The following is a 15,400-nucleotide window of genomic DNA, read 5'->3' on the forward strand; positions in this document are numbered from 1 at the left end:
GGCGCCGCAGCCCGCCAGCAAACTGCACCAAGTACAATCGACATAAAAGCATTTTGGCCTCTTGACTTAAGGAATACTTGAAAGCCCTCTTTAAGGCTGAATTTATGCCCTTACTTTCCCAACACTAACTTAATTTCCCTGTTACATCATTGACTCCATTCATCTACAAGTGCAGGGGCTCACTTTGCATATTTGAGTCACAGGTTTAGTGACAGAAAAATTGTCTCTTTTTTTTCTTTCCCTTTTCTATGCCAACAAAAGGATTTACTCAATAGAGTTTAGACTCTTTCAGTCCCACAGTGAACTATTAATGTGAGGCTAACTTAAACGTGTCACAAAGAATGTAGTGCAGACAAGATGTAAACAATTGTGCTGCTGCCTTTAAAGAAATCTGCTTTTTTTTTTCATGGACACCAGTTATTAAAGGCATATTTTTTATTCTTGTCTGAAGGGGAACTGAGAGAGAAAAAGGGCCGCAGCTCTCTGTGAGTATTGTCCCAAGGTTTTAAAGAAGGAGCTCTATTCTACAGTTTGTGTCATACAACTTTATGATGTGTTGTCAAGCAGTTTTACGGGTCCTGACTCAAAGCAGTAAGTGTAGGGTTCTCCAGCCTGGCACAAAGCCTTTATGATGCTCCTTTTCACTGCTATGGAGACAGAGCGGAGGCAAATGTCCCATTCCCTTCTTTTCCTGCTTTGCACGTTGTTGTCACAGTTCACCCCTTCTCCTCCTCGTGTTGCGTCTCCTCCTCAGGCTCTCTGTCCCTCTCTCGGCTTTTTTGGGGAAGGTTAAAAAAAAAAAAAGAAGAAAACTACAGACTGCACACATTCTTCATCCCTGGCTGTCCTTCTTTCAATTTCTGCTCACTCCTCAGTCACAGGCGGGTGAACGCATGTTAAGGGACATCAGTGACACCCTGGATCAGACCAAAACTGGCCTGCAAACGGAGAGACAGCAGAAGCAGCAGATCCAGGACCAGTTGCACCATGCTAACCGAGAGATGGAGTGTCTGCAGCAGGAACTGAAACATGTGCGTTTCACCACTGAAAAGAAGGTAATTTGACTCTCATCTGCTACCTAAATCCATTTTAAGATAATATCATGGCTGTAACGCTTAAGCAGAGGATGTTACATTAGACCTCCCTCTTGTTGGCCATGTATTGTTTCGCACTTTAACATAATTAGCAAGCGTGCTCGCTCACAAGGTCAAGAAACATTTTCTGCACAAAGTGGACAATGTCAGGAAAAAAAAGAATTGTTAAACAAAGCAACCGAGCAATTTCTACAGGACGGAGATGAAATATAATATTCACTTTAATGTAATGCATTGTCTTTTCCCACAATGGGACTGATAAGAAGGGGTCGCGCAGGTGACGGATTCATTTAAATATTCAATTTTCAAATGTAATATTCACTGTGACAGACATTGTCTATTTCCACAATGGTGCTGATAATAAGGTTTGAGATAGTGGGTAATGGGATGTCCTGATATTTAGAGCCTTATTAAAAAACACACACTTTTGACGAAGACAGACCCGTCCAAAATTATCAATATTCTGCTAAAATGCCTCCCCCCCCCCAGCTAGGAACGCAGTGGAACCACATTCTAATGTTTTTATTTTTCCTGTTTGGACCTACTGTCCTTTACTCCTTCTCAAATATACCGAAGCCATATGTAAATGGTTAATATTTCACATTATTTAACCTTCAATTAACCAAGTTATAGAGATTACTTTTTACCCAGTCAAGAGCTATGATAATAAAAAAAAGGGTGGGGGGGGGGCAGCACATAAGGTTGAGTATGTTTCTCTTGAAAGCTCCTTCACTCACAAAAGACTTCTCAGAATATCTAAGGGATATAAGGGTCAGGGATTTTTGTCCTTTACTGAATTGTTACATAAGATTTCCAGTCTTTCATTGGATACACTACATACTCCAAAGCTCATGAAATGTGGCTGTAAGAGACTTTTTTAATTTTTTTTTTTTTACCTCTTGTCATTAACTTTGGATCAACACGGTTATTGTTCTGCAGGATGGGGTTAAACCGTTGCATCATCATCAAGTGCTGTGCAACTGTTTCAAAGCAATCATACGTTTCATTTTGCTTTCTTGTGTGGGTTTGCATTTGCAGCCAGCTTTACTGTACGCCTTTGTGCATGTTTCGGTGTGTGCACATGTGCAACACAGTGTCTTTCATGTTCCGATTGGTTAAGTCAACGGTCGGACCATTACACTGTGTCCAGGGATCTGGTTTCTGGCCCACATCTGGCCCTGCTTTATGCACCAAATATGTTCTGTCTCTGATCTATTACAAGCTCTCTCTCTCTCTCACACACACACCCACACATGGACTCACACACAATTACAGCTTTGCATTAACTCATGCACACTTCATTTAATCGTCGTATGGACAGTGGTAGCAGTAGGTGTGTGTAGTAGAGAGTGAGCGTGCCTGCTCCCACTTGAACATAAGTGAAACTGAGGGAACTTTGTGTTAAGTATTTTTCTTTTCAGCTCTAAATGTGCTAACATTAGCACAGCTGAACAAATACTGTCAAAACTCTCCTCTTCATCTGAAATCTGATCCACGTATTCCCTCTCCCTCTTACTCTAACCCGCTCTCAGTCAGGCATCTTTGCGCATGAGAATAGAACAGCAGTTTACCTTTTCTTTAAGGAGCAAGTTGTCCATGCACTATGTTTCCAGATCCTTTTTTTTAAGACTGCTGGGAAGAAGTCTAAGGAAACTGTGCTTAGACTTCTGATTTCACTCAACAACAGTATCTTTAAGCATTGTCTATTCATTCATTTCACACCAGTTCTGTAAGTGTCTAATCTAATATGTTTGGAAGAAAGGAAGGAAAAAAGGAAGAGTGCAATGTCAAAATAAATCTTATTAGCAATGTGAAGCCAGTGAAATAGTTTGTAAAACACTTAATCAAGTTTAATCCATATAGATAAAAATCAAATTGTTATTAAATCAAGTCACTGTTTCACTTCCTCCCTGTTGCCAGAAATCATTTCTGAAATTATTTCAGAAATCATCATTCTGAAACCTCTGTCTTTATTTGATGTCCACAGTGGAAGGCCAAAATATCTATTAAAGGCTACAACCAATCAGAGCAGTAGTACATGTGATGTAACAGTTTGATGCTATCCAAGTGGGCTCGTTCCAAAATCAAATTATAATGACATCATCACAAATGTTTAGCATTAAGTGATCTAGTATCTAAACGTGGCAATCCAGAAGTATTGATAAAGCACATTTCAAAACAACAAAAAGATGACCACAGTGCTTTACAAGCTAACATAAAAACTTAACAAAACACAGACTGATGTGAAAACAGCAGGACATATGAAACAATCATGGCTGTCCAGTTTGTTTATTAATGATGGGATTGTTGGACATCACATTCAGCCTTTTTTCTTAAAAGAATGCCTCAGTAGCTTGAGAGATAGGACGGATGATAGAGTCGGGAATCAGGGACAAAGAGAGTGGGAAAGGAGCAACAGGTCGGAATTGAACCCAGGATGCCCGCTTCGAGGACTACACTCATTTATATATATATGGTCACTCGACCATTGGCGCCCCAGAATCTTCCTCATTGTCTTTTCATTAATCTTGATCCCTATTTACTTGTTCTCTATATTAAAACAATAATAGTCCCCTCAATCTCACTGACACACACACACACATCATCATGGAACCAGATGTTGCAACAGTTTTAAACATGTGGTATAAGTGTTGAAGGGCTTTAACCCCCCCCCATTGAGAAACTTGAAAGAAAGGAAGCCATTAACAAGACAAGGGGCTTTGTCTTAGAGATCATCTGCTTCATCTTCTCAGAAACAAAATACACATGCAGAACTTCAAGACCAAAAAAAAATGCAGGTCATAAATGTACATAGGAGGGAGAAAAGGAAGGCGAGGGACGGATGGAGGTATGAAGTAAAAGCAACAAAAGAGAGGTATGAAGGATAGAGATACTTTGTGATCCAGATCGGAGCTCGTCAAGGAATCAAATCTGCATAAAAAAACATTCAGATAAAAAGGTTTTAAATGTGTGCTTAAAAAGACAGAAAGAGTACCGGAAGTTTTGAGTTTTTTTTCCCCTCATTGTGTCGTTTCAGAAAAGCTCCATTTGTGTCTCATTTATGGAGTTAAAAGCATGAAAGATGCAGCGTGAAAAAAAAAAAAAAAAAAGATCCTGCGAGTGTGATTCCCGATCATTTAGTTTATTGTTAACTCTCCAGCATTGTGTTTCTCCTGCTGAGTTTAAACGTATCCTCTCATCTCTCTGTTACAGAGTGCATTGGAGACAATTATTCAAATAGCTTATTATCTGAAAATGGACATGGGGAAGTGAGAAAGCAAACAAGAGAAAGAAAAAGAAGTCAGAAAAAGTCAACATGGGAAGGTAGCTGAGCAGAAATGTGTGGCGTCGTTGAAGCCTTAAAGGTTGAACTTGGACAAACATCGCTCGTGCTCACAATGCTTCACACAACCATCAGAATAGCTCACTGATTTTTTTATTTTTTTTTGCTTTCTCTCTTGATCGCCCTTATTGCTCGTTGCTTTTCTTGCCTTGCCACTTCTCACTTTCATCCCTCCTCTGTCTCCGCTCCCCCTCCACCACCCCCCACCCCCAACTGTTCAAATATTATTTCTCCCCCTTCTGTCGTCCTCTCCCCCCCTTTTTTTTCTTTCTCTCTCCTCCCTCTCTTTATCTTGTCATTGCCTGTCAGTAGGGATTCTATCGGCGCTGAGTGTTGTGTGCGTGCGTATCTGTGAACACATTGAGACTGAGATACACTTAAGAGCTCATTGATTTAAAAATACCTTCGATATTGGAGGTCCCCTCCTGCAGATCCGTTCAGAAGCTTATCACACACACACACACACACACACACACATAGACATCCACGTAGAGATATGCATAAACCAAAGCTCCACTCCAAAGTTTCTCCTTAAACTTTGTGATTGACCTAGTTAGTGTGTCGTTTTGACAAGTTGTCTGTTTTGACACGACATCCTCGGGTGTTTATCAACATCCATTCTGCCTATCACACTTTCACATGGGGAATTCACACACACACATATATTCACTTTAAAGCTAAATCAAGCTCAGACTCAGGGCAGGAAGTGAGTATTGTGTTTGCTATGGGTAAGTGAATTGTCTTGATTTTGTGGTCATTCTTTTTTAACGCTTTGATTTTTTTTTTTTCTATTTCATCCAAAGTCCATAAATGCAAAACACAATCCGCGTTACTGATGTCCGAGCGACTACCTATAAGAAGAACGCTCTGAGAGTGTTTCTATAGGCGATCATTTGTGATTTAGCTGCTATGTTTTCTATGTTGTTGTTCTTTTTTGTCTTTCTTTTCCCCCCTTTTTTTTTTTTTTTTTTTTGCCATAGCTCAGGTTTAGTGTGTTTAGCGAGCATGGCCGCTGACAGGCAGAGGTGAGAGGTCAAAGAGCCAAGTTAACTCCATCAATCCCCATGGACAGTTACAAACGAGCCCTCAACTCTGGCCAAAACAATCCCTGGATCATGCAGGAGGCAGCGAGGGAGGGAGAGAGGGAGGGAGGGAGGGGGCGAGAGCGAGGGAACATTTTACTCAGTTTGACACGAGGAGCTGTTATGTTTATGTGTAAAACTGAAGAAAAAAAAAGAATACACCAAAATTGCCTTTATTTTTGTAAATATCATAGTCATTAATGTGAAGTCCTTACATGATATATTTTATGTGATTGATTTCTATTGTTCAGAAATGAGACTGCCTCTTTATTTGATATTTTTTTGGTTTTCCTATTAACATCATAAAACTTCAAGAAAAGCCCTGAGTATTTGAGTCAGACAATATTGAAACACAAGTGCTTATAAAAATATTTTTAGTAACTTAATCAGCTCAAAACTGTCTGCACGTAACAGCAGTTACTTTTCCATTTGGACTGACCCGGACACAGAGAACAACCTTGACGAGATTCAGACTCTGTGAACAAACACAGAGGGGATAAAAACAGTCAAAAAACATTTCCTCACAAAACCTGTGAGGAATCACACCCACATGAAAGCACGTGCACAAACACACACACACACACACACACACACACGCACACACATTTGGCAGAGAATAGAAGTGGGTAATTAGGAGAGGTCACCAAGGGAACAGACAAACACAAGCGATTGTCAGACACACTGTATACTCATGAGAAGCGTACACACAAGCGTTTCTCTCTGTACGTATCCTCACCCACCCACCGCCAGCGTTACCTAAACACAAATATATGAAAACAAGTCTGAATATTTTATCTCAAGTTTTGTAAACAAGGACCCGAGTTCCTCTGTTTTCAGAGATGCAGCTTGTTAAGATATGATTCACTGCATTTTTTTTTCAAAAATAACATCAAAAAGGACGCTACAGCATCGTCCAACAACAACAGCATAAACCGGATAATATATGTTTTTTTTAATATTTATTCCAGAGCCACAAGAAGGACAATAAGATATGTGCGCTGGTGAAAGCGCTCACAGAGAGTGAGAGGCTCCACTCTGAATGTCAGAAAGAGGTAAAAACAACTTCATTATACCCCAAATGTTTTAATCCCCATGATTCCAATTAATGTTAATGATGTTAACTGAATATTTGATTGCTCGTTCCCTTGTCAGATAAATTAAGTTACTGTTATATTCATTTGATAATAGAAACAAAGATCAGAATTTAATTATACTTTTCTTGCATGGCATGTTAATTGGTGAGGAGTACGCTTTGTGATCAAAGAATTACACGTTTTATTACTTGTGCTTATCAGACTTTTATTTAAAGCTATTTTCTCGTTGTCCTAATGTGTGCGGTGCAGTGCTGTGGGAGCGGAGCAATGATTGAGTGGCTTAATTTTATTGCATATTTCCCAGTTGCTCCGACGAGAGAAGGCTTCAGAGAAACTGTGCGAGGAGAGGGATGAGCTTAGAGCCAAGATGGACGACCGGAGCAGGGAGTGTGTCCACCTCAACCAGGCCCAGGAGAGACTGGAGGCTGATTTGGCTCTGAGCCATGAGAAACTCCACACCTTGCACCTGGAGGTCCATCTCTCCCTGTTTCCAAGTGCACGTTGTTTGTGTGTACATGCATGCTTAGGTCAGAGCCATGCGGCAAGATCTCATGGTGATAACCAAATACGGGCTTTAAGTGTGTTCTCTGTGTGTTCAGGTTCGCAGCAGGGATCAGCTCATCCTGCAGTTGAGAGCTGAAATGAAATCAGCAGAACAGAAATACCAGAGCACACAAGAACAGGTGAGGTATCTTTTTGTTTCTGTGTATTTATTTTTCATTTCTCTTTTATTTTCCTCTGACTTTTTGTTTTCCCATTTTGTTTCCAGGTGAAAAAAAAAAAAGTTACATTTATATCTCAGATTTACCTTTTTCTTTGAGAAATGGATAGCTTTTTTTTCTGTTTAACTTCTTTTTCTGGGATTTTTAAATTTGTCTCAAGGCTTAAATTCCTTTCTAGGTAGTACAACACGGATTTTGAACCTGTCTTTTTCTATTTTTTTTTGTTTTTTTTTGCCTTTCATATGTTCAGGCGAGGTTGAGTGAGCACCCTTGTGTTGTTGTTTTTTTTCCCCCTGCAGTGACCTGTTTTACACCCACAGAGTTGCACACATCCACTCGAGGGAAGTGCCCAAACCAGCAGCAGTCTTCTACTGTTTGGCTACCGAGCAGCTCCATTAGAGCAGTGGGAGTTGAAGCTCTTTGCTCAAAGGCTCCTCGAAAGATGCTGCTAAGGAAAAGGGGAATCGTTACTCATTCATGTCTGCTGTGCCCACATTTTCCCAGCTGGTCCTCAGACTAAACTGGGATACTCTCTGACTCAAACCTGATTCCCTCACTTTTTTTTTTCTGTCAGTCTAGGGGGACTTTATATGCTTATCAAGTTTTTCTAATTTCATCCTTTGCAATCTCTCTCTCTCTTTCTCTGTCTTCCTCTTCAGGTGGCAGCACTGGAGGGTGAGGTGAGACGCTTGAAATGCAAGGTCAGAGGACACCAGGATGAGGCCTGTAAGTTAAACCAAAAGGTCAGAGATATCGAGCGCCTTAAGGCCCAGACGGAGAAAGACCAACAGCAGCTCCAAGATCAACTCTGCACTAGTGAGCAACAGGTAAGGAAGACCTCCCTCCTCTCTCCTCTTCACCTTTACTCATCTCCACCTCCACTACAGGTGAAATGTATTGTGAAATCTATAGATCAGAAGAACTCCTGACCTGGAAGCTGTGAAACAGACCTGTGAGATTTGAAGCAGGTTAAAGCAGAACAACTCTGAGCGGAGACAAATTCAGAGCAGGCTGAACTACTGAGAGGTCACAAAGGACAGTTTAAGTCAGCAGCACAAACCCGCAGAACAGTCAAAGTCTTTTGAGCATTGAGTCGTCAGAGAGTGAACCAAAAATCTGAATGTGAGCGGTTAAATCACAGCAGACGATCAAATAGTCTTCTGCAGGAGCGACAAACTACCCATGTGCATCAGACGAAGCTTTTTGTCGCAACTTACATGCTGTATGTTGCCTTCTAGATCATCTGTATTAACAAACAAACAAAAGACAGAATGACCTGTTGTTTGTCAGCCTCTCACAGCCAATTGGACACATTATAAAAGCAGAACGGAAAGATAAAAGAGAGATGCGGAGAATTAACTTACTATCATCCAAGGGTCGTCTTGGGTTGTCATGTGTCAGCCATAAATACACAAATAAGCGGCCAAATGAGGGTCAACGCGATGTGTTTTCCATCATGTCTAATGAGGACTGTGTGTTTCTCCAAAGCACAAGCTCCTGATTATGGTCACAAGAAAGCCATGGTATTCCCATTAAGCCTTATTAGAGGACCTTTCATCCAGTGACAGACAGCAAAAACAAAATCAAACGTTGCTACACATTTAAACTAAAGAAGTACCATTTAAAAAAAAAGAGCAAGTATCATATGCATCTGAAATAGATCAAGTTAGCGCCTAGCAACGGACTAAATGAGTGTATTGCATAGTGTGTTTTTTTTCTCCTGTTACCTTGGATAACCTCAGTGAAAAACAATCACCAGCACACTCTCAGTTTTAAGCATTCCACACATACGCTAATACACCTACTCAGGTTGTTCAGATTTTGACTCTAGAGGAGAGAATGAAAGTTGATGGTGCTACTCCACCCTCTCCTCTCCTCTCCTCTCTCTGGTTTGTCTCTTTCTCCCTCTGCATGAGCAATTTTTCCACTCAGTCATGCTGCCTCCTACCCACTGTTATAGTCCTAGATGGGCCCAGCTAATCCCTGGTTAAACCGAGCTGCAGTGAACCGCTGAAATCTAACTAGTTGGCTGTCATTAGCCGTAAAACCCTCATGTTCTGATCCAGATTATAGCCGGATTAACGTGGATGAACTCAAACTGAGTGTTGGGAGCGGGTTTAACTTTCCCAACCTCTCCGCTTGAAAGGTGAGCCACGGTAGGATTCCTTGTGTAACACCCAGATTAAGCTCGGTTTCACTTCCTGGGTTCCCCCCTTTCATTATCGGGCGAGGATATTGTGGAGCAGCACGTTATATTAGACAAACTAGCACGTGTCTGTCTTTCACTTTTTTCAGCCAACCTTCAATCAAGAAGAGGCATCATGTCAAGTGTTCTGTTTGGTTATTTAGTGCTATGGCAATGAGACTGAGAGTTGCATCTTTTAAGTGTTTCTCCAAGTTTATTTATTCCTATGTTTCAGAGCTTTATTGTCATTTTCTCGATTAAATAAATCAGTTGAAGTTTTCAGAAAATTTCAGAAAGGGCCCCTATAAGTACGGGAAGTAAAACCCTCCTTGAAATGAAACCGTCTTTCGGTCACTCTAGCAATCCTCACAGATTTAAAACTAAACTAAGGAGCACAGTTTTTTTTTCTTTCTTGTCACTATTTATGCTTCACTTCACTGTCTTTGCCTTCAGGTGCAGACATTTGAAGGGAAGCTCAAGAAGCAGGAGGCTGAGATGGAACTTCTTCAACAGCAGCTAAAAGGAGCCGAGGAGGCGCTGAAAGATGCCGGTTCACAAAAAGAAACGGTCTCCGTTTTTAAACAGAAGTACACTGCAGCTATAGAGAAGGTGCATAGGGTGCAAGGGCGGGTGGAACTCTTGGAAGAGGAGCTACGGTATTCACAACAACAGGTAGATCATAGTTTACAGTGGTTATGCAAGGTGGCATATTAACACTGTTGCATTCATAGCTTCATTCCTGAATGTGAAGGTGCAGTCCACAATTCTGCCATTTGTCTTTACTCACAATGTCAAATCTCACAGCTAACAGACTCCAGATCAGCAACTCATTCTGTGAAGCAAGAGCTAGCAGAGATGATGCAGAGGCACCAGGAAAAGGTTGGCCAATGGGAATACTCGCAGGAGGCTCTTGACCAGCTGACGGATGAGCTCCAGGTCAATCAGAATCTACTGAGAGAGAGTCGGCAAGAAGTGGACCATCTTAGAGGCCTGATAGGATCCGTGCAGGAGCAGGTGGACACACTGAAACAACAGGTTAGGAGAAGACTGTACATATCACAGTGGTGTATGTAGACATGAGGATAACACTGAACACAAAAACTCATGATGACACGCCCTAACCTGATTTCAACCAGGGATTTCTTTCATTTCAACATTTATAACACGTGAATGGGTGGCTGTGGCTCAGCTAGTAGAGTCTGTCGTCTCTCCATTGGAAGGTCGGGGGTTTGATCCCCAGCTCCTGCAGCCACATGTCCGATGTGCCCTTGGGCAAGACACTTCTACCAAATTTGCTCCCACTGCTTCGTCGCCAGCGTATGAATTTGTGTGAATGGGATGAGTTACTTCTGATGGTCACTTTACATAGCAACCTCTACCATCAGTGTGTGAATGTGTAGGTGTGACATGCGGTGTAGAAGTGCTTTGAGTGGTCAGAAGACTAGAAAAGCGCTATATAAGCTCAAGTCCATTTACCATTTACCATGAAAAACTTGTGTTAATGTTAATTCCATGTATGTAACTTAATATCTCCAAGTAACAAGTCATTAATGAGGTCACTTTTCAGATGCTCAGTGGGAACATAGGCTGTGTGACGATGACCAGACCTGCGTCTGATCTCAACATCAGAAACGTTTTCTTCCTTTGATTGTTGCTCCTGTCTTTCTAATGATGCAGTTTTCATGCAGCTCCACCTAAGTTCTCAACAGGAGAATTTACAATGCATGAATCACTGTTTGCTGTCGCTGTGTGTTCCTGCATGGGCTCCAAGGTGCTTGCCAGCTCCATTAATACTGTGTGAGCAATGTCCCATTGTACGAATGTGTGCACGCATGTGTGTGTGTGTGTGTGTGTGTGTGTGTGTGTGTGTGTGTGTGTGTGTGTGTGTGTGTGTGTGTGTGTGAACAAATTGGGCATGTGTGCAGTGGCGTGTGTCACTTAATCTTTTCTCCTTTTTTTCTTTTTTTCTTTCTGTTTTATATTTACTACGTCAGGCAACAAATGAATCATCTTTATTACGCAGAAATTTAATTTGGATGAACTTAACTGCTGCCGCCAAGGTCAGACGGGCAGAATGTCATTTTAATCCAATCAACTTTAATCTGTTGGTTATAAAAGAGTTAGGCTGTTGAAGAATGGCTGTATCTCAGGCCCTTTATTACGCCGGCTAATGACTTTGATTGTGAGGCGCCTATCAAGGGGTTAGGAGCTCTTATGGAGCTCCTCGTTCCTGCTAAGTCTCCACCTCATGCCACTGTTGAGCTCAGCTAACCCTAAAACCTCTCATGACTCTATGCCCTGTTTACCGCAAAATCCATTTTGAAAAAAAAAACAAGTGATTTACGTTTATATTTTAAAGTTATGGCATTTTATATTTCAGCACAAATGAAAAAAGGAAACAAAACGTACGCAGTAGCTTCTCATGCTATCTTAATGCTATCTCCATTATAGTACATTTGTATTCTGATGAGGGAATATTTCACTATAGTGTAAAGATGAATACTAGAAGACAAGTCCAATTCCTTCGCTTTCCTACAAAGATGTCTACTTTTAAATTAGTGACATCATTTGCCTATATAAAGGACAGCAGTAATAGACTAAGATGGAGAGCAGTGATACATTTAGCAATACATTTAGAATGAGCTGCATGGTCTTCTTTTTCTTTTTTGGAGAAGATATACATTTGTAATTAAGAGAACAGTGCTGAATCTGCAGGCGCTATTGCCTTTGAAAGTTTCCTTTTCAGAAGGACTCATTAATGTGCTCGCTGCGCATTTGGTAAGCTGTGCTTAGAACATCGAGGCCGTATGTCTCTGTGCTCTGCGATGCAACAAATCAACTCACAAATCAGTGTTTGGCATAATGATGTGTCCCATTAATGGCACATCAGAGTCATTATCATTCATTAGGTAACCAAAAATGCACATCATCTGTTGACATGGAGTTCATTAACAATGTAACCTTTTAGGATTTATTTCTTTAAAAATATTTGTGTGTCAGTTTTAGATCAGTTGTTGTTTGCATTTTGGGGGGGGTTACATTTTTAGTGATTGAATAAATACAGTAGAAGAAGCTAAACTAAAAAAACAAATGTATTTGTTAACATGTTAGGTTAAAAAAGTGTTTCCTTCCTGCTCTGTCTGTTTAACTTGCTCTCTCCACTGTGTAGAAGAAAGTGTTGGACAGCGACCGACGGCTGTATCAACAGCTTCACTCTCACTCCGACAAGGAGTATCTCCGCCTGCTGCAAGACAGACAGCAGCTGCAGCAGGTAAAGTGATGCTCTGCTCCATTCCACACTGTAAGGTTACACATTAAGAATCACTCTTTGTGTTTACTATCATCACACCAAGCCAGAGGAAGTGAACAAGTACTTCCTTGTTGGAGAAAAAAATACTGCACGGCCCAAACAGAACTGAATGCAGAATTAGACCTGCAGTTAGGTATTGTCTCAAAAAAGTGCAACATTCAAGCTCTCACTTTGTTCTTCATCTCTATGTTTGCGTCTGTGTGTGTGTGTGTGTGTTTCAGCGGTGTGCCTTGCAAGTTGAGCGCCATGCGGAGTGTGAAAAGGCTATTCTTCAGATGAAGTCAGAGCTGGAGAGACAGTATATAAACTCTCATTCTCCTCTGTTCATCCTGGTCTCTGTCCTTGTCTCTCCTCTTGTGCCCTTCCCATCTGCCTCCGCCCCTTACTATTCTTTACACAGCCAACACATAAGGCACACTGTACCTTATGGGGAAAAATGTTTGTCACGTACATATTTTCCCTTTTCTCTGTTCATTGATGCTATTTATTCCTTTAAACAGCAGTTTGGACAGATTCTCTCTTCTCTGCTTTCTACAGAGCTCAGGAAAAAGCAGCTCTTAAACAGAGCCTTGTTGCATCCAACCACACCCACATGAGCGATCGCGCCCGGCTGGAACAAGAAGTACTTTGTCTAAAAAAGGAAGTAACGTGCTTAGAGGTGGAGCTGGAGGACAACCAAAAGGTATTAGAGTATCATGCATCTCCTGATCCGTCCTCTAACTGAGAGACGGACGTATTATTTTGACCTTTTTTTCCTTCCTTTTTCAACTCACAAGCCTCTTCCTCTTGTCCTACAATGTTGCCCACGCCTGTTTCTCATGCTAAGAACAAGAGCTGGAGACCAAACATAAGTTCCCAAAGAGGAGTACTCAACCCACCTCCGCCTGCACCACACACACACACACACACACACACACACACCACTCATGTGATTGTCCCGTGATTGCCTGGCAGAAACAAATTGCCTCGCCATTAATTAAAGCACCAAACGTGCCAAGGCTGGTGAAATTGACTCCAATTAAGAGCTCAATGGGACACTAAATATTCAAATTACTCAAAGTGGTGACTGTAGCCTGGCAGTGTGCCAACAACGCTGGCAGTCATAGAGTCATTGTGTGTGTGTGTGTGTGTGTGTGTGTGTGTGTGTGTGTGTGTGTGTGTGTGTGTGTGTAGGGGAGAGTGGGAACACTTGAGTTTACACGTTAATTTGTGCGTCCTTTGGCACATACAAGTGATGGCATGTCATGCTTCCCAAGATCATAAGCATGCACACACACACACACACACACATATGCTCTGGAAAACATCAAGAAGAAATCGTAAGAATCTATGTTATCCAAATCTGTAAAATATTCAATAAACATTTATATACTTAAAGATTTATTTTTTCTTCAATTTCATATGCAAAATCAAACTGTATTTAAAAAAAAAAAAAAAAAAAAAAAAGCATTGATAAGCTCTGAAAGCATTTTGGGTAAACCACCTAGAAGTATACGTTCTTCAAATGTTTGTAAAAGCACCCAGAATGCAACAGTGCTTCCGCTCATTCACCAATGGTCAGCATGTGTCTGTTTAGTGTTTGTGATGTGTGAACAGAAACTCACACAAACCTGCCGTGAAGGACTTTTCAATAATTCTGCGATATGCAGAGATGTCTGCTGTTTGCCTTCCAGACCCTCTCACACATTTTATTTGCCTTAGCCAAACAGCTCAGACATGGTTTTGAAGTTTCCGAGGCGATGTAAGAAATGCCCACTACCTTTTTTTCCTCTCCAGCTATATGGCTTAGGTAAATATGTAAATTATATTTTAAAGTTTCAGTCAAGGTCTCCCATGAATAAAAGCAAATGTAGGCAGGTAGAAAAAAAAAATCTAATAAAAGGTCGTCCACAATACACATTTTAGGCTCCCTTTGATGCAAACTGTGAAGTGCATTCCCGACGCGAACTAGCGAGACACTTAAGGATGGAGCTCATGTTCACTTACTCGCTCTTCCTCTTGGCCTTCACCTGTTCCGTAGGTACATGCAGCACTTCTCTGTCAATCGGAGGAGGAGCTGAAGGAGGCCGAGCGACAGGCGGCGAGAAGGAGCAGCGAGCTGGACGTGCAGAGGGAAGAGTTGGAGGAGATGAGGAGCGCCGTCAGAGAGAAACAGAGGCTGAGCTTTCAGAGCAGGCAGTCGAGGCGAGAGCTGGAGGAGCTACGACGTACGCACCAAGTGACAGGTAACAATAATAGTCAGTGTATGCGTTTTGTACCTTTTATTAGAGAGACAGGACAGTGGATAGAGTCTGAAACCAGGGAGAAAGAGAGTAGGGAATGACACCACCAGTGCCCCATGCAAACAGTTTTTTTTATTTATTCAAGATATCAGTCAACTTTAATCAGCTGTATAAATAAACCATTCCTCTACAGTCACATTAATATTCTATAATTAACACGCCTTTGACTGAAGTCTGGGGCAAATTTTCAAAACTAAAAAACTGCAAATTTATTTTTTTACAATGCTGAACTTTTGGCAGCGTTGTGTGAATCAGAAGCATATAGTGTGCTAGAGGTGCTGTACAGTG

At 41.3% G+C, this 15,400-nt stretch overlaps 1 protein-coding gene across 1 annotated transcript in view; it reads left to right on the plus strand.

Annotated features, from left to right (window-relative positions):
• LOC109981991 (trichohyalin-like) overlaps positions 1–15,400 on the plus strand; it is a 96,445-nt gene that overhangs the window by 50,264 nt on the left and 30,781 nt on the right. Inside the window, exons 10-20 of the mRNA XM_065949091.1 lie at positions 876–1,055; positions 6,488–6,571; positions 6,918–7,085; positions 7,213–7,296; positions 7,995–8,162; positions 9,974–10,192; positions 10,325–10,555; positions 12,690–12,791; positions 13,052–13,128; positions 13,368–13,512; positions 14,851–15,055. Of these exons, the coding sequence (XP_065805163.1) occupies positions 876–1,055; positions 6,488–6,571; positions 6,918–7,085; positions 7,213–7,296; positions 7,995–8,162; positions 9,974–10,192; positions 10,325–10,555; positions 12,690–12,791; positions 13,052–13,128; positions 13,368–13,512; positions 14,851–15,055 (1,663 nt within the window). The remainder of the gene's footprint in view (positions 1–875; positions 1,056–6,487; positions 6,572–6,917; positions 7,086–7,212; positions 7,297–7,994; positions 8,163–9,973; positions 10,193–10,324; positions 10,556–12,689; positions 12,792–13,051; positions 13,129–13,367; positions 13,513–14,850; positions 15,056–15,400) is intronic.

The sequence above is a fragment of the Labrus bergylta genome, chromosome 20, assembly GCF_963930695.1.
Source record: "Labrus bergylta chromosome 20, fLabBer1.1, whole genome shotgun sequence".
Lineage (NCBI taxonomy): Eukaryota > Metazoa > Chordata > Actinopteri > Labriformes > Labridae > Labrus > Labrus bergylta.